This window comes from Macrobrachium rosenbergii, chromosome 45 (assembly GCF_040412425.1).
Source record: "Macrobrachium rosenbergii isolate ZJJX-2024 chromosome 45, ASM4041242v1, whole genome shotgun sequence".
Classification (NCBI taxonomy): Eukaryota; Metazoa; Arthropoda; class Malacostraca; order Decapoda; family Palaemonidae; genus Macrobrachium; species Macrobrachium rosenbergii.
In genome coordinates this window covers 22711734-22730206 of record NC_089785.1, presented here as the reverse complement: position 1 = coordinate 22730206, position 18473 = coordinate 22711734, and the positions used below count along the sequence as shown (strand labels likewise).

At 37.2% G+C, this 18473-nt stretch overlaps 1 protein-coding gene across 2 annotated transcripts in view; it reads left to right on the top strand.

Annotated features, from left to right (window-relative positions):
- LOC136829776 (protein FAM177B) overlaps positions 1-18473 on the top strand; it is a 38450-nt gene that overhangs the window by 8592 nt on the left and 11385 nt on the right. Inside the window, exons 1-4 of one of the 2 annotated variants that reach the window (XM_067088679.1) lie at positions 1632-1840; positions 4528-4698; positions 5791-5955; positions 7554-7691. In XM_067088679.1, the coding sequence (XP_066944780.1) occupies positions 1781-1840; positions 4528-4698; positions 5791-5955; positions 7554-7691 (534 nt within the window). In that variant the 5' untranslated portion in view covers positions 1632-1780. Of the gene's footprint in view, positions 1-1631; positions 1841-4527; positions 4699-5790; positions 5956-7553; positions 7692-18473 lie in introns of those variants that run through there. The other variant, XM_067088681.1, reaches the window with a different exon arrangement.

The window sequence follows — 18473 nt, the reverse complement described above, 5'->3', positions numbered from 1 at the left end:
CAAATTTTAAAAGGAACGGTTCCTTATCGGTCTATGGGCGGCGTTCAGAGACCTGTAGAGCGCAACGCCGTTCCCTGTCTCAGCTGGCGGGCGGAGGCGAACTTCACTTCAAGTACTTCTGGGATAGTTGGAATTCCTTACGCTATTATTGATTCCCATCCGTTTTACTCCTCATTTCGGCGAGGGGTTGCGGTGGAAAACGCCCACCAGCCCATGCTGGTGGTTGGTTTAAATCAAGCTAGTCCTATGCCAGGGCGGGTCAGTCCCTAAGGGTACATATGGTAGGGTTTGGTAGGGAGCCTATTAATTATATGCAAAGATCTTGAGTAGAAAAATCTACCATGGGACTCTCTTAAAGTGAGGATCCGCAAATTAATCATTTCCTTTGGCGTAGAAGAGGTCATTATTTCAGGGTACTATAGACTTATAAATGATCGATTAAAACTGACCAGTTTGATGGACCAAAATGGGCAGTAAGCTAGACGGTTATCCAAAACTAAAATCTCAGCTATGAAAACCTTTAGTGGACGCTCTCTCTCTCTCTCTCTCTCTCTCTCTCTCTCTCTCTCTCTCTCTCTCTCTTCCTACACAAAAACTTATAGTTTTACAACGACTGTGTGATATATTGCGGTAAACTGCTCTGGTAAGTCTATTAGATATTTTGGTTTAACGTGCTCTATAGCAATGGCGAAAGCACATTATACTTTAAAATTCCGCCCCAAATGTAGATAATGACGTTCAATGATGTTTTCATCATTAGTCCGATCACCTCAATGATTAAACCTTGACATTACTTCAGTGAATGATTCAGAATATAGTAGTTTGAATCTTGTGACTATAGTTACGTATCCACATTCAACTGCTTCTTCAAAAATAGTTACGTTTCATATGAAGTAATATTTTCCCCTTATACTGCTTCCCAGCCCTGTTGTTTTATATCTCAAACAGCCAAGCTCATCAAATTGACAGAGTTTCGGCAGTGAAAATTTGATTTAGCCTTTGCTATCAACAGATAGTTATTTATCCCAAGTGCTCTTGTGTGATGTTCTCTCTGAAAAATATCTTTGTTTAACTTTTTTATGGGATACCGAAGTTTTTGTTAGGAAATGAATGAATTCATTTTGAGTCGCAGTAGTTAGATTTACCCAGCCCGTAAGTTCTATGATGGCTGCTAAGCGAGGCTCATCCTTACAGCATCACTAAATACGCATGTACGATTATCTGAATAATATACTGTCTCTGTTACCAGCAAGAATTCTTAGACCTATGAAACCCGTTCAAAGGAGAGTGTCGATAAATATCACACAGAAATCAAATTGGAAACCCTCATTCGAGCAACTGGGGTTCAACAACAGTAGCTTAATCTAATTAGAAACCCTCCTGTGAGCCACCGGGGCTTAATAAAACCCAAGCTGAGAACCCAAATCTTCAAGGAAATTCCGTTGCAATGACTTCTAAGTAGTTATAAAGATGGCGCTTATGGATGATTTTAAAAACAGATAACAAAACCTAGAATGTTGTAACTTTATCCTAATGTTAAACCTTAATTTTAGCCCGTACTACCTAATAAAACCCAAAACAAGACCCCAAACCCCCACGGAAACTCCTCTTCCAGCGACGTCCACGCACACCCACAAAGATGGCGCCCAAGGCCTCGCTTCGCAAAAGGTAGACGCGATCTAGCAAGACTCATATCTATGATTTCCTCACAAAGAGGTAAACATTGAGCGAGTGTCATCGCAACAATAAAAACACTCCGCAGTCCACGAAATTCGCCGAGATGACCGCCGAGGAGATTCAAATGACGGACCTCTGCAGTAAATCGCAGTTCTTTAGTTCGGTAAAGTTAATGTTGTAGTTATATTATGATTTAGGTTGTTATAATCGCGTTGTTTATTGTGAAATAGGGTCAGACGTCGTAGAGGTCCGTACCCTAGGCTGGGTCGTGGCCGCCATGGTGGGATACGATGGGGGCTATATGGGTCGTTATATACCGCCTTTATTACCATTTTAAAGGGCTAATTTTTAGGGCTGTTTGGTTTAGTGCATTGCCCATGCCCAAGGGCAGTGGCTCGGGTCCTAGCTTAGGCTAAAATGGTGGCATGAACCACACCCATTCATCGTTTAGGTCGGGCTTAGCCCTCGGCCATTATAGGGGCTAGATCTGAGTCGACTAACCTTGGCTGGGTAGATCTAAGTAGTAGCTCCGATGCGGCGATTTCCTTCTGACTTTACTTTTATTAAATTTTTTTGGTTGCTAATTATGGATTTACCTTCAGTTTTCGTCGGAATAATGTAATTAACCTGCAATTAACCCCTGGGGTCCGTCCAACAGGGGGTTTCCATACGCGATCTTCACGAGACAGAGTATGGGTACGTCAGTTTTGAACGGTTCATATCCCGTCCGGCAAGTGCAATAACTTGTTAATGTATGGGTACCTAACACCCCCGGGCCAGTACTAAACACGGCGAAGGGACATTCAATTTGGCTGACAACAAACAGATGCACCGCCAGTATCAGAATCCCTAAAAGTGTAGAAATAACCAGTTCAAAAGCTAAAAACAGGTGTGGAGCTAATATATAGAATTACCAATTTTACTTAAGTTGAGCGATCTGATTCCCTCCAGTCGCCGACTGGGACAGGTTACGGCCTTTTGTGGCGGGGGCAGCAAAGCCCCTCCAGCCAGGTCAGGGTACATTGCCCTAAGTTAGGTTAGGTAGGTAAGATCTGGTTAGTTCAGGACCTAGTATTATAGGAAAGGTTACGTCTATTTATGCATGAGGAATTTCTCTTGGTCGACGACTGGCGGGAATTAGGCCGTGCAACTAAAGTAAAGTTTTACCAAAATTCCTACTACTAAAATGCCTGCTAGGCCTTCAGTAGCCCTGATTCACTACTATGCATTCTCTCCCTAACCTAACCTAGCACATGCTTTGTTACTGAACAAAGGAATTGGTCCCAGTGCTTGGCCTACTGGGTGCTCTAACCCCAGCCCTCACCATCAGGTACAGTATTGCAAGGTACCCCATTATCTATCAGTGAAAATAATATAATATAGCCATTTTTTACTGTTATGTTTTGGGAAATAGGCAAAAGCTTGGTGAACTGCGAATTTTCTTTCACTTTTCCTATGAGTACAGTTTGTAAAATACAGTCTTGACGATAGCTTCAGACATTCCTTAGGACATTTATAGATCCTATCATAACCTGTTGTAGGTCACTGACACACCGTGATCTACCGAATCCGTTTTAGGGCATGGCGACCTCAACCCCCCTTACAGTAAATGGTATCGCACTCAAGAAATATTGCTGCAGAGATATTGCAATGTTTTGGTGCATATTGTTGTATTCTTAGTAATCTGAATTAGATTTAGAGCTAAATAAACTAATAATATATGAACATCATCCAGGTTTATTTTTTAGGGCCTTCTAGTAGGACCTCATTTTGTCCATATGTTGGACCTAATTATTTGTCAGTTTGTTTATACTGTAGTGTTTTTTGAATGACTCATTCTTCTTTGCCATAACTTTGTGTATATAGGCCTATGTGTAAGTTTTTCTTTAATTCATGTCCATTCTATATATTTATAGTTTGTTCTGATAAGGATGCAAACTGTAAATACATGCAATGGATTTCTTTTGGCACAACCAATACTGGTTTAAAATTTTTCATTCTCTCTTGTGGTTTCAAATTTTTCATTCTCTCTTGTGCTACACTCACAGGATGCATGGTTTCAGTTTCTCAGCAATCGGCACTGCGTTAAGACATCTGACTAGCATTCTCATTGTGGGTATGGTTGAAGTTTGAGATCTGCTGTTCGGTGAGAAACACCATTTTTGAAGGACCCCAGATAGATTAGATAAGGTTATTTCAAGTAAAGTTACATGTATGTCCTGTACTACCTGTAATGTACCCATGTATTCTTCATTAACCTAATATATTATGCTAGCTGTTGTCAAAAGTATTGTACAGTACTTGAACAGTATAGTTTGTATAATTAAAAATTACTCCTAGTAGCTTGGGTCTTAAAATGGAGAATCAAATCCACTGTCATGTAACTGTACAAATATTTTTAAAAATAAAATAATATAGAGCGTCATACAGATTCTCAAAATCTTTTTGTATAGGTTTATTTTTAAAAAAATTTGTACAATTACATAACTTTGGATTTGTTTTTCGAATGTAATTTTGTATTCCTAGGTAATTAGGCTAGTCCAGTATTTCATATTTTGATTCGCCAATATCTTGTATGATGTGCTTGAAGAGAGTTGTCTTTCCGCTGTTTCCTGGGTCTACCCGCTATTGTCTACTTTCTGTTGAACCCTTCATTATCATCGCTGCTATTTTATCCTCCTTTATGTGTGCTACATGCCCTTCTCATTGCAGCTAGGATTTTATGAGATTTTGATGAAAGGCGGTGTCCGTTTAGTCCGTAGTTGACATCTTAGAAGAAATGGTTTACCTTACAATTCAGTATTTTAGGAGTAACGAAATTGAAAGCTTAATTTATATTTATCCTTGCAGGAAAACCAGACATGTATTGGGATGGGATCATCCAGCGCAAACAAAAATGGCAAGGTCAAGACACCCCGAAGAATTCTCCATTTTTCAGACGGTACTCTTGAGGAGTACAGCACGGATGACGAGGAGGAAAAGGAAAAACCAGAACCAGATCCAATGAGCTTAGTGGATCCAGTAAGTAATTGTTAAAATTTTATATATTTTAGTAAGTTTCACCTGTTAGCATACAAGTTTTGGGATTTGGGCAAGGAAAAAGTAACTTGGGCAAATTCAAGAATGAGTGAGTCAGCTTTTCCCGGTGAGTGTGGTCAAGTTATTATAGAGGAAAGTAGCAAGGTGGCAAGATATCTGCAAAAATAAATGGAAAACAAGATTATGTTCAAGAGAAACTCAAAAGAGGTGATGAAGTAGTGTGCAGTAAAAAATACTTGTAATTCGGAGTTAGGAAAACAGAAAGATTAAAATTTACTTTGTTGGCTTAATCTCAAACTTGTGTAAGGTTTAGTGTTCATTTTATCAGAATAAAGGTTTGATGCTTCCCTGCCATTAACATTGATGAAGTTTGGCTGTACATTGGGATATATATGATATCTTGTACCAGAAGAGACTCTGTCCGTAAGTCCATAGATTACAGTCTGGTAGGAGGAAGTAAGTTATTCATTTGATAGGCCAGCAAATTGTAGCCACATGAATTTAAACAGATGTGCACTTTAAAAATATAAAAGCAAAAATATCTCTGTGACTGAATTGAGAAAGTCTATAATAGTAGATTAAAAAAAAAAAATAAAGAAAAGGGTCAGTATGCCTTGATAACAAGGCTTCAGAGAAGTTCAATTAGAGGAGATAAATGCCATTGTTTTAAGAAGAAAGATGAGAGAGAAGACTGGAACTAGTTATGTGATGAATTAAGAAAGTGCACATTTATCGTGAGGCATTTCACATTGACCAACATTATACTGTATTTAAATACCTAACTGGTTATATTTGGAGTGAAGTGTGACTGGTTTACATAGCCAGTGGACAGGGCAATTAATTCCTTGACAACAATGCGGTATTTAACAAAGTCAGATTTGATGAGCTTCATACAAATAGTATTTAATTTTTTTCCACAGATGAGTAACAAATACAACAAGCATTACTTCCAGGCACTGGATCTTGATATAAATGCTTTCCTGTTGCTGCCAAAAATGTATGAATTAAGGAACTTGACATCTCATTTAAGATCTGAAGTGTTCAGTTAATTTTATATCTTTCTGTTTCTTACAGAAGTCTCTAACTTGGGGCCCATGGATGTATTATTGGATGCTGTATACCGGTAGCTCTGCTCTTGCGGCCTGTGATTACGTAGGAGAAAGCCTGGCCAATTTCTTAGGGATAACATCACCCAAGTACCAGTATGAGATTGACGAATATCATCGTTCTGTTGAGGAGGTAGGCCATCGGTTTTTGGAAGTTCGTTACCTTCAGATCAAGCTTTTAAGTCAGATATCCTACTTGATTGATTGCCGGTAATGGATGAAGGTCCTTGGTATAGAATGACATTAGTAGCAAGTGTTCTCTGCATGTAAAGGCCTTTGTTTTATATAGGAACTCTTAGTTATGGCAAATGTTTCTACTCTGTACGCAAACCTTACTTTTCCCTTGCTGAAAGACACTCCTACATAGAAGGTGATGGTTTTTATTCCCATAGGAACAAACTCTGTTTTACTAAGGACTCATATGCCCTAAAATGTTAGAATAGTATATTCAAATATGATGAAACTTGTTTATATCTTGAAGGTATTTAGCAAGGAGGAGTAAGGATATTTTAAAATTTTTCATGTTTTATATAAATTTGTTTTCGTAGACAATCATGAAATTTGTTTGGGGTGTCAGTGATAGATCTGCTGTATACCTTTACTCCATTTTGCATAGCTCTGGCTCCTAGAGACTGCTCAGTCATACTCTTACCAGCTAGAATTTTTTAAGAGCTGACACAGCTCAATGATTTCAAGAAGGTTGGCTTTTATCTCTTTAATGCAGTTTAATCTTGCAATGTGGCCGAAGGAGGTCTTAGGGATAAGGAGGTTTTGTTTCAGTTTGTGAATGTATGTACATACAAGTCTTCTTTCTCCATTGCTGTATATGCTTAGCTTGTCATTATATTAATTTTTATGCTTTCCATCTTTGCTTCAAGAGGGCTTCCAGATCTGTTATTGAGAAACAATAAAAAGCATTCCTAATATAGCTTGACGACTTCCTAATCACCTCGTCTTGGCCTGTGAGCCACTGTGTATTATCTTTCCCTTTATCTTTGGCAAAAGGTTTCAGGTTCATAGGAGTTACTTGTGTTTTCAGCTTGTTTTTGATCGCCCTTATGATGCTGGGGAGATTGCAATTGTCTCATGTTTCCCTTCATCAAATCTTGAGTTTTTTTTAGTCTCTTGTTTTGAGACAAATCTGCAGAAGCTGAAGATGACACCACTTGTAATGTTCCAGTTGTGAAGTTGTGAGTTTTATGGAAGATTCAGCACTTATCAGAATTTTTGCTCTGTGATATTTTCTTCACACAAGTCAAGTATGCCACATTCTTAAACCATTGTAGCTTCCTATGCCTGCTGGGCAAATGATATAAGTTAAGAATGTTGTAGTAGTGCCTTAGTACCCTATGCCGTACAAAGTGAGCTGATTATTGAGTCAGCCATTGATGAGAGGTTTTTGTTATTTCCCACGAAATGGAGCATAACAATTATACCACGGATGTAATTGTTGCCTTTAGGTTTTACTGAATAAAATCAGTAAATAATTATTTTTTTATTTATTATAAATAAGCTCTGTTGATGTGAATGATTAAGAAGTTTTTAGTTATGTAGTTATAAATCGCTTTTTGAGCTGTCAAATCCATGGCTTCAAAATCTACAAATCCACAAACCATCATATTGGCTCTATGATTTTGGGTTGTATTCTGAAATTTAACTTGAAGCTATCTCTGCATACTTGCTCACCATTATATGACCTTGAATTTTTTAAAATACCAAAACCACTTTCAGGAGAAGGCCGCCAAGGAAGAAGAAGATGCTGAAATGGCTGGGTGGAAGTCCCCCAGCCCTTTGTCTGATTCAGATCAGGTCGTGCCAACAGCATCAGCAGTCCAGCATCCACCCTCCCCATCTCATAGCTTGAGACAGGTAAGTTAAACTTCTTTACTTGTGATATTGTAAATTGGATGACTATTATTAACAAGGATTGCAATGGATGTTTGATTAATCTGGGCATTGTATGGTTAGATATGTTCCTAGAAATTTAGACATACGTACCACTATTAACTGATTGTTCTTTTTATATAATATTTCTCATGCTTTGTGAGTATCTATTATTAAGTGATTCTAGGAGCTAACAGTCCTTAAATATTAGTGTCTTAATGTTATCACAGCATTGTCTAGTTTAATGCTCAGCAACGTTTGGTTTGTAACTATTTTGTGTCAACCTTTACTGAGAGTTTAATGTAGCTCTTGAAATTAAACTATTTCTTATAAATTTGATAATTAGATGATATTGTGAACATCTAAATTGTGTAGTATTACTAACCACTGATTTTCTCAATGGCAATGTGCTTTGCAAAACACTTTATTTAGATACAGTATTTAGATACTAGTACCAACTCTACTCTAGTTTTTTTTCTTCAAAATATGTGTGTACTGTACTTCAACACCATCATTGCATATTATTTATGATACCGTGTTCCACGAGACCAAGTACTGTATATGCACGAAAAACAATTCAACCTGACCACGTATTTGCAACCATTAGCACCAAGAGAATATGCTTGCACCAATGTATGTTAGACTAGAGGCAACCTGTTTGTATTAGACTAGAGGCAGCTGTAGAGTTACTACAAGGAAGTGGTTTTTGTTCCGCTTATGGAAATGTAGCTGTTGTGAGTTGTTGTTGTCACTTAGCATCCATTATTCACGTCATTGGGGCTCTGAGGTGGAGTGGTAGTGAGCGGGATTGTATTTTAAGTTTCATTGAGCTAGATTCTGTTATAAAGTTTAGGTGGGAGGGTAAAGGTACTTGACATTTAGAAAGAATGGATGGTGAAAATTTTCTTTTAAATTTCTGTACTCGCTTGTTCTTTTAGGAGAGAGAGAGAGAGAGAGAGAAACAAAAATTCTCAAGTGTAAATGTTAAGAGTGCAAAACCACTCCTGTGGTTCAAAATAAGACCACCAGGGAAGCTTTGGACTGATACAGTAAGATGGAAAAAGGGGTTGATGGTAACTCCTGATGCTAATAAGCTCTGTGGATGTACAAATGTGGGATTGGTGTCAGTGTTTGGGAAGTTGTTGTAGCCTGTAATGGTTTGTAGGGAAGAATAATCTCATATTTGGCATAGCCTAAGTCAGTTGAGAGAAACGAAGAGAATTAAATCTCTAATACTATACATTGTACAGTAGTGTCTTTTGAATATTATATATTTCTTCAAGACATAAAATTCAGACACACAATATTTTGATACGTTAGACTATAAAGGAATGGATAAATGTAAAAATAAGAATTAACACATATCGAAGATATACAAAAGAAACATTCAAATATATATATATATACAGTATATGTACTTTGTTCAAAACTAAATAAAGTATATCTAAACAGGACTTAATAGTTAAGAGCAATAAATGCTAGACTGTCAGAAAAACAAACCTATGCTACTGGGTTGGTCTGGAATTCTTATTGCAATACAAAGAAAGGTTTTGCAGCTCAAAACCCACAGTTATCCACTCTCCGTAAGTGCTGTACATTTCAGTCTTTCAACTCATGGCTAACTAGTGGGTGAAGATAACAAAGCTTCTAAGCTAGTTCTATTTCTACTGTAGCTACAATCTAATCCTCATGGCAGCCTTTGCATCCAGAACAACACTGGAAGGGTGTCTTGTACTGCGTTTGGAAAATGAGATGTCATAACAGGTCGTCATCTAGTCAAAAAGACTTTTGGACTATTTTTATTTTTTACTGTGTATAGAGAAACAGTAAAATAGGAGTGAAACATCTTTGTAATTAAAATAGCCTGGTGAATTTTTGCTAAGCGTTATTTAGTGTCATTTAGGCCACCATATTAAGTAATTTTGGAATTCAAATTGTAATTGTACATACTGAAAATGCTGGTTTGGCTTTCATAGTCACACGAGGTAAAATTCCCTCCATGATTGCCTTAGATTGATGGATCTTTCAAAAGTGGGTGTGTTTAACGCAAAAATGGCTGCTTCTAAAGCAAAAATTTCACTGGAGTTTTCATATGTTTTTTAGAGGAAAGTTATGAAGTGGTATTGTTTATGCAGTAGACTATCTGATGGTGTTTGTGATGAGAATTAAGCCAGTTTAGGATTTATTAGTTGGATTTTTAAAACCTTTTAGTCATTTTCAATTATGGTGTGTTAAAGAATACACATTATATTACCAGAGAGGCTTTACTGAACATGTCTAACTGTCTAAAAAAAAAAATAGTTTGCCTACAAAGCACACATATATTAACAGACCTTTAATGGTGTCCTGTGAATCACATTGACAAGACACTTAGCATTTCACCACACACCTACATCCAACCTGCCCAAATTGTCAATGTCTAAAGATGCACCTTTTTGATTTTCAGCAAGAATTCCAACTACTGTATAAAAGTGGTAGTGATATGGTTGAGGTATCGTCTGTAGAATCCTCCTCTTTCTCTCAGTCCTCTATCTCTTCCTCTTCTTCCACCTACTCTGCACCCTCCCCAACCACCAAAGACGTCAAGATCTTGATGTCCAAGGTTGAAATGAAACATGTCACAGAAATGTCCACCTGGGTATAGGAAACGAGAATGCATGAGGCAGGCGTCACAGACAGGTATTGATGGGCGTGATAATCAAAACAGTGTACAGTTATTTACATTTCAGCAGCTAAAGTGCAGTACTATAATGCATCATGTAAACATCCAGCTACTAGTGACGATGTCATTCAGATAACGTTAAAGCTTCCGCAAGCTTCGAGTACCTGTTTCATATTGTTTGTGGACTAAGCATTAGCAGGTGTAGTTAGCTGTTTGTTAGTAACATGAAATCCATTCTGAAGACTTTTTTTTTTTGTGAAAAGCTAGACACACGTCATTATAAATACTATGCAATACATACTCTTCGGAGACACACATGAACTGATCCATTCGACGGTACCTTATGGGATTATGGTTTCTGTTGTAGTGACAGTTGATTATGGAAAACTAATCAACCAGTGAGAAATTTGATAAACATTTCGTGAATATGGCAAGACATTTTACACGTATGTTAGTGAAATCTACGTAGACTGAATGTGTTGAAGTGTATCAAGTGGCTTGAATGTCAGTTTAAGTGATATGTCAAAGGTCATTTCACAGCAGATAGGATACTAACCTTGATATTGAAGGAAATAAGATTGTTAAATTATTTTGTGAGGCTGTCAGTACTAAGGTTTGTGTAAGTTAGTCAAACTGCAAGTCATTGCCTTAATATTAGTTGTATACACATTTTATTATGGAGGTAGGCTACCATATTTCACAGCGAAGAAGAGATGGGAATGTTCATCATTAGTTTTGCCACTTGCGTGAAAGAAGGTAAAGAAGCCTTGATTAGAAATGTATCTTGCTTATTACTCAATATGAACCTTAATGTACAGCAGATATCACTTTGGAAAATCACCTTCTCGATTAATATTGTATCTAATTTGAAATGGCCTGGATAAGTTAAATTTTATTGAACATGTTAATGAATAATATGTTGATGTGTAACTTACTGACATGTCCCTTGTGATTTTAGAAACTGCAAAGTGTCTTTTATTCAGTAATTTATGCATAGTGTTGGTATTTTTTCTAAATCATCTGTAGTCATGCAGTTTATGTGGATGATTGGAGGTAGAGAAGCTGGTTCTAAGAAGGTTTTTTTTGTATTATGATTTTGAAGGAGGTTTGAGGCCCAGTGATTTTTCTAATGCCCTCAGAATACTCAGCAGATTCCCTTACCTATTAAAGTAAAAATCCAATCATTTGGCAAGTGTTTCTTCAGAAAAAACTGATTAATTGGTAGATTTTAGAATTAATTTCCTTTTAAGCAAGTTTTGAGTATTTGGAATAAATTCCAAATTGTTTGAATAGCATATTTTGGATATTTTTTAAGTTAGAAAAGACTTGGTTGTAATATTAGAAGTGATTTTTGTGCCATAAATCTTTTCATGGTTGACCAACTAAACATGTTAAGAACTGGGAGGATGTCCATTTTGGAATGTTGTAAGAGGTGGTTGAGTTAATTGATTATATCTTTTGACATTTTATTGTGATAGTATTGCTCTAATGCTAGTAGTGATTGCAGAAATGTTCAGTGCTAAAAATCCTTAGTGTTGACCAATAAAATATGCTTGCAAAGTGGAAGGGAAACCAACCTGAATATTTAGAAACCAAAGAATCGGACTTCTACTTTGATTTATCTAAGTGGAGCATCTAGTAAATTACTATATAGTATTATCTGAATGACAGTTGGTCTGATAAATCTTTTGGGAAATTGTTTTCAGGCAAAAGATAATGTGATTGTCTGCCTATCTCCTTTGGGTGCGATATTTTTTATCTAAATTCCTTGACTTTCGTTAGTATCCCCCCAAATTTTGTCTTTAATTTTGCACTCTGGATTAAAAACTAACTGAAATTTATCAGTCTTCTTCTCTTCTGGGCATCGTATTCTCAAATTACGAAACTTTTCCTATTCCATACTTTTGGTTTGCTCGGAGGTTCAGAAGTGTGAATGATGCTTTTTTTACTTGTTCTGGTGCCTCTAACATATGAAGGAAAGTTTATGGTGTTACAACACATTGTAGTTGGACCCCAAATGTTCTTGAAATGTTATAAATGCGGCTGTGCTAGTGACGGTTAATTTTTCGCAGTGTTTTCATAGATAGTGAATAGGTTATTACAGCAATACAGGGGACGATGAGGAAGTGTGTACAGGACTGCTAAGAAAGGAGGAATATTGCATATGAGGAACTGTAAATATTTAGTCTTGATTCTTCTGATGCTTTTCCCTGAAGGATCTAAAGCAGAACAAAGTCTTTTGAAAGATTAATGAAGAAATTCAGTAACTGGTAAATGATACCCTGAGTGCACTGTGTTGCATACTGATGCGTAGCTCTAATCCAAGCCAATTCATAAAGGGGGAAAATATGGCAAGATTAGAAAAACTGCAGTGTAGGTTTATTTAGGGTCAAAGTTATGATGGTAAATTTTTAAACTAATTGTGTAAGGTTGTTTATGAACTGATAGATTCCTTTGAGGATTATTCACGCCCTGTTCTGAACTGAGTCGTCTTAATTTTTTCCTTCCTGTTGCTGTCCTACTATGTGGTAATTAGATGTTGACATTGTGCATTGTCTTTAAAGACTCCTATCAAACGTTATTTTCGTCTTCCATTCCAGACTCATTCTTCCCTCTTTCTCTCCACAGCGTCCCTTTGCCAGACCTGTTTTCTTCGTTGTTATAACCTCTCATGTTCTCTGTATTCTCAGGCTTCTCTGAAGATACTGTGAATGTCTCTAGATAGAGATATTTGTTCATATCTTTTAGCTATTGGTCAAGGTTTCTACTAGCAAGTCTCTCATTTACTTTTAGTTTGAGTTGTCCCTTCCTCAAATTTGATTCTTGGTTTTCGTCTGAATTTCCCTTATGCCACTATATGTCTGCTTAAAGCAGGTCCCATAATGCCATCTCTCATTATAAACATCGATCATTATCGTGTTTATTGACTTGTAAATCCTTTCCAGTGTCTAATGAGTTATATGAACGTCACTGTCTAGATGAAATCATGGTATATTCTTGTGCTGTGTTATGTGTAAAAAGAAGTCTACAGGTAATAAGGTCTCTGCTTAGACTTTCTGTCATCCAACCTTGGGCCAGCTTTTTTCACCACTGGCCCTGTATAAGTACATAGAAAGAAGGTACCTTGGTGTGAACTTCAGGATGGTACATAATGTCCCCAGGGTATGGATTTTTATACCTTTTATTTAACACTGTCTTATTTGACAGTGCGGGGACTAGTAATGCATTGCCTTGAGGGTTTAAAAGTTGAATACAGTGAAGGATATTCTTAATGAGAATCACAATATGACTAGTTTTTAGCTTATTGTATAATTTTTTTTTTAATAGCACATCTGTTTGTTTCAGATACCAGTACACTATTTCCTCTGAGACTATTACATGTGTGCTCTGTGTTTATTTCGTGTTTTAATGACAGAATTTTCTCTATGACTTTTGAGCTGCCTTACAAAGAACACTACATCCACTGGACTGAATAATTTCATGATATTTTTCCTGCTTGCATACCTTACATCTTTCATCTGCGATGCCTGAAGACCTTCAGGAATTTATTCGACTTAACCTAAGGTTTCATCTATTCTACGGTTTACAGACATACGTAAGGCTACAGTATATTGCAGCCATTATGTATGCCTTGAGCTTACATGGTCATCTTCACTGTGCCTCCTTTACAAGTTTTTATATTTAGGAATGTTGCATATTGGTGTACATAATATTTGTTAGTTATTATTATAGAGGTATTAGAAAGAGTAAAAAGAAATGGTTTGAAAGAAAAGTATGTATTAAATATGTGGTGTGACTTTCCAGCGTCATTCTTATGAGATGTAATTTGTTCATGGGATTAAAAAATGTTATATTACTGATTGTATGTCTATAATATTCAGTTACGTAGTTGTAATAGGCAAAGCGGTTGTTTTTAAGTGGGTGGTATTCCCTAGCAAGGAAATTCCTTAACCACTTGTCACTGGTTTTTTACACTATGTGGTTGATTTGTGGTTGTGTGGTGGTCTGTATTTGACGGTATTTTTGCTTTTAATTTTAATTTGGTTACATTTGGTTGTCTTAATTTCTACTTCTTTTCGTCTGACTCTTTCTGTTTTGCATTTGTGAAGAGTGTACTCATGTTCATCGATATGTGCACAACAGCTGTGCAACTGAGGATGTGCGAGCTAGTAATTGAAAGGTTATTAGTCTTCTCACAGTTTGCCTTCACAGTTTTTGTGAATCAGCCTCATGTTAGTGAAAAATGTCAGTGCTTTGGGAGTTGACATTACATGGCCAACGTTTTTGAATTATGAATTTTACCAATACATTTTGTTTTCTGTTAGATACTCGCAAGTACTCGATTATCTTATGTGTGAATCAGTTTTCTTGACGTTTGACAATTTTCTTTGAATGACCACAGTACTTTTTATTGAATGCAGCCATTCCTAGCAGAAGGAAAGAGATCGGTAGCGTTTCCCAGTATTGTATCCCCAACAGAAGCCGGGATACTTCTTGTCAGAGCAAATGGTTTACTGTGATTTCAAGTGCTTAGTTGCGATTTTCAAAGTGCAGTAGGAGGCAGCTGCTTGAGAGGAGAAGTATGGTCTTGAACTAAGTGGAACAGTGGCTTACATGGGAGCATTAGTAGAACATGAGCTTATCCAAACTGTAATTTCCCCATTTAATTTTTTCTGATGATAGGTGGATTATCCAGGGGACAGGAAGTGACTCCATGGCTGGTTGTGTGCTTGGTAGATCACTGCCCAAGGTTTGGCAGATTGCAGGTGACCGTCAGTCTTAAATTTGTCTACCTAAAGGGATGAAAGACTAGGGGCTTGAACTTACAACCAGGAATAGTAGTCTTCAGTTGAAAAATGCGATGCCAGCTGACCCATCAATAACCAAAGGAAATACAATGACTTCGCAATGACTTGAATTTCAGTTCAGGTAGTCAGTGCAACTTGCCAGTGTCTCCTAATTAAATTATATAACAGCTAATGAACTTTAAAAGTTATTCACTTTTATACAGTAAACAGTGTTAAAAGTAGGTTGCAGTCCCCAGTAGTAACACAATAAAAAATTGTTACCAATTTTGTATTTCACAGGTACCGAATTTATTATTGCCACCTTTTCGTTCTTATTGACTGGCAGACACCTTAAGGTTTCAAGATAGTAAAAAGTCCATGAACAGTAAATGCAGGTGAATCGGGTATTTGCTTGTTGGAAATATCACCCATATTGTATCAGTATCACTGCTTTGCTTATTACAACCATTTGCAACAGCAATAGTAAAGTAATAGGTTTGTACTTGGTGTTTTGGAACTTCTGTATTTGTGGACAATTTTTCTTTTAGGAACATTGCGAGGTAAACTGGGAAGTAGGAGTGTTAAGTAGAATTTTGTAGAGGATATGAACAGTTAAGCTTAAATACTAGCAGAATTGTGATGACAGTGCCTCTTTTAATAGTAGGTAAACAGTGAAAATTGAGAACTGATGGATATGTTGTTGATGATTTAGTAAAACCACTGTTACGGTTTCATGTTAAATATCGTAAAGGGTGCTTGGAGCATATTACAGTGTTGAAGTATCATGAAGTGACCAGCACAAAACTTCGATTTGCAGTGTTGAACAAAGTGGTGTTTGCTTTGGAAATATTTAATCTTGATTGTCTGGGGTACATTTTCCATTCTGAAAATAAAACATTTACGTGCTGGCTCCTATACTCAAGACTACACAGTATAATCAGAATTACTTACTGGTGGTAAGGTGTCCTTTAGAGGCATTCAGCTTCCAGTACACCAGATGGTATTTTGCAGTGATGAATTTTACTATTGTAACACTTTAAGGTTTCATATTTACTGGAATATTAAAAAGAAGTGGATCATTAAGTTCTTTGATACACTGATTGTATTTTATTACTGAAAACTTTTCAAAAATCTTGCTTTACACACTGACAAATACTACAGGGCTGTCGCTAGATTGTGGTGGTCGGTGGATCATTGTAGTTTATGTACAGTACTGCAGTGGGTAAGAGAGACAACTGACTGACTTGTTTGGTAATGACCATGATTGTAACAGAACTGCAGTGTTGCTTGAAATTAATTCAAAGGTCGTCGCTGATGTTTTTTTTACCTTGGAACCTGAGAATAGAGTTGTCATTTTCACAGGACGAAAAGGTGCAGTGAAGTTGCCTTCCATTATTCCTCTCTGGGGTCTTTAGCTTATTTACCACGTGTGGTTAGACTTTGAGGATTTTGGTGTCTCCAGGACCACACATTAGTGGAACTGGCCAGTCCAATGAAGCCTGGCTTGAACCCAGGTTCAGGTGTGTTGTTTTGATCTTGGGTGCTTTTCTTGTGTGTTCTAATACACAATATCATTGGTTGTATGGAAAAAATTCGTTGTTCAGTGAAGGTATGCGTGTGCAACTTCATTTGACCAGGTTGTTATCAAGGAATTTGTATACGAGGCAGGTTCATCGTTTCACTGGGAAATGATACTAAAACTTGACCTGTAGCAGCAGAAGGAGTAGCCATCCATAACCGGCAAGTGAATAATACATTAAACAAAAGTTACAATTTTAGTCTCTTCCAAACCCCCTTACATGCGAGCGACACCCATGGAACATCTTAGCTGTGTGCCTGTCTGCTGTCCCGTCTGCAGAGTGCTGGTCGACAAAATTTGTGCCAATTATCTGACTATGAGACATGGTAACTGTCTGAAGAAGAGTGGATTTTTGCTTATCAGCTTTCTATATTCATAGTGCTTATGGAACTTATGATTCAGACTTTTGCACTAAAATTGTAACTGCTTCCACATGGAGGCTATTTGGTACTACTGAAGCAAGAATCGCCACTATAGACTACGTGCCAACAACCACCTTTTTACAAGGTGAAATCCTTGTAGTGGGGTGCTGCTTACTGTGTGCCATATATAGCACACTACACAATCCTGAAGTTTCTCTGAAGTGTCCATTTGGCTTCAGCTGCTGTACTTTTGAAAAGCCTTTCCTTTTAATGTGTTCTTTCTTATTTCAGTCAATTGTCTTGCCTCTTAAGCTTAAACCTTTCATTTTTAGTTGGTCTCATTCAAGATCAAACCCTTTTGGTAAACCCTACGAGTCTAACTTGATCTTGATGTTTTTTTTCCAATTTCATTGTTTGGCCAAAAAATTTTCCTTGTTGTGAAAAGATACAAAGTAGGGGCACTGTGTCTCCTTTCCTAATGTTATGAAGGGCTTTCAATAAACCTGGATTGAGCTCTTACATCAAAATGTTAGATCTATTTACTTTAAGCAGGTAAACTCTGCAGTTCTCAGACTTGAGTGAAAGTGAAGATAGACTTACGTTGATGTTATCACTCCAAGGTTTGTGTAGACAGGTTGTATGTGGAAGTTCCGTAGCCTCCTTTGTCATATCATCTTTGGTAGTAGTGACAAGAAATACTTGACAAGCCAGAACATTGGTGTTCCATTTTGAAACTGAAATGCTGTAGTCCTGGATGTTGAGATTTTTCTCATGGATTACTAGTTGGAAACCATTCTCTTAACACCCACATTTGGCCTGGACAGGTTATGTGTTCGTGAAAGGTTAGGATTACATTTTGAATTGTCCAAAAGGTGAAAGCACTGAAGCTCCTTCAGGGGGAGGGTGTAACATTGTAGAAATCATGAGAATTTCTTGGGAAGACGTTTGGGGATAAAAGTTACCGCATAATTTTTATGTTGTGACATCTTGTTGCCATTTTGCCTTTCAGCTTTGTACTGTAGCAAGGCAATGAGGTTGCGTTTAGTAACGCTTTTGACATAGGTTAGCAGATGGCTGAAATGTGGCTTCGTGTTAAACGCTTGAGAATACACATTTGGTGGTTGTCAACAGCCATTTTCTGGGGAGCTGTTCCTTTATCTCAAATGTTACTCCCACATATATTTGGAGAGTCACTAAGAGGGAGTGTATCTAACAAGCAAGTTCTTGGCTCTTGGCCTAGGAGCCTTATTTAGTCGTTGCGGACAGTTAAACTTTGATACATCAAACAAGCTTCGTCTCATGTGACCGTCGAGGCTGCCTTATCAATATCTTTCCAGCTCTTTCCGTTAGCTTTAATCACCAGTTCATGTAGGTAGC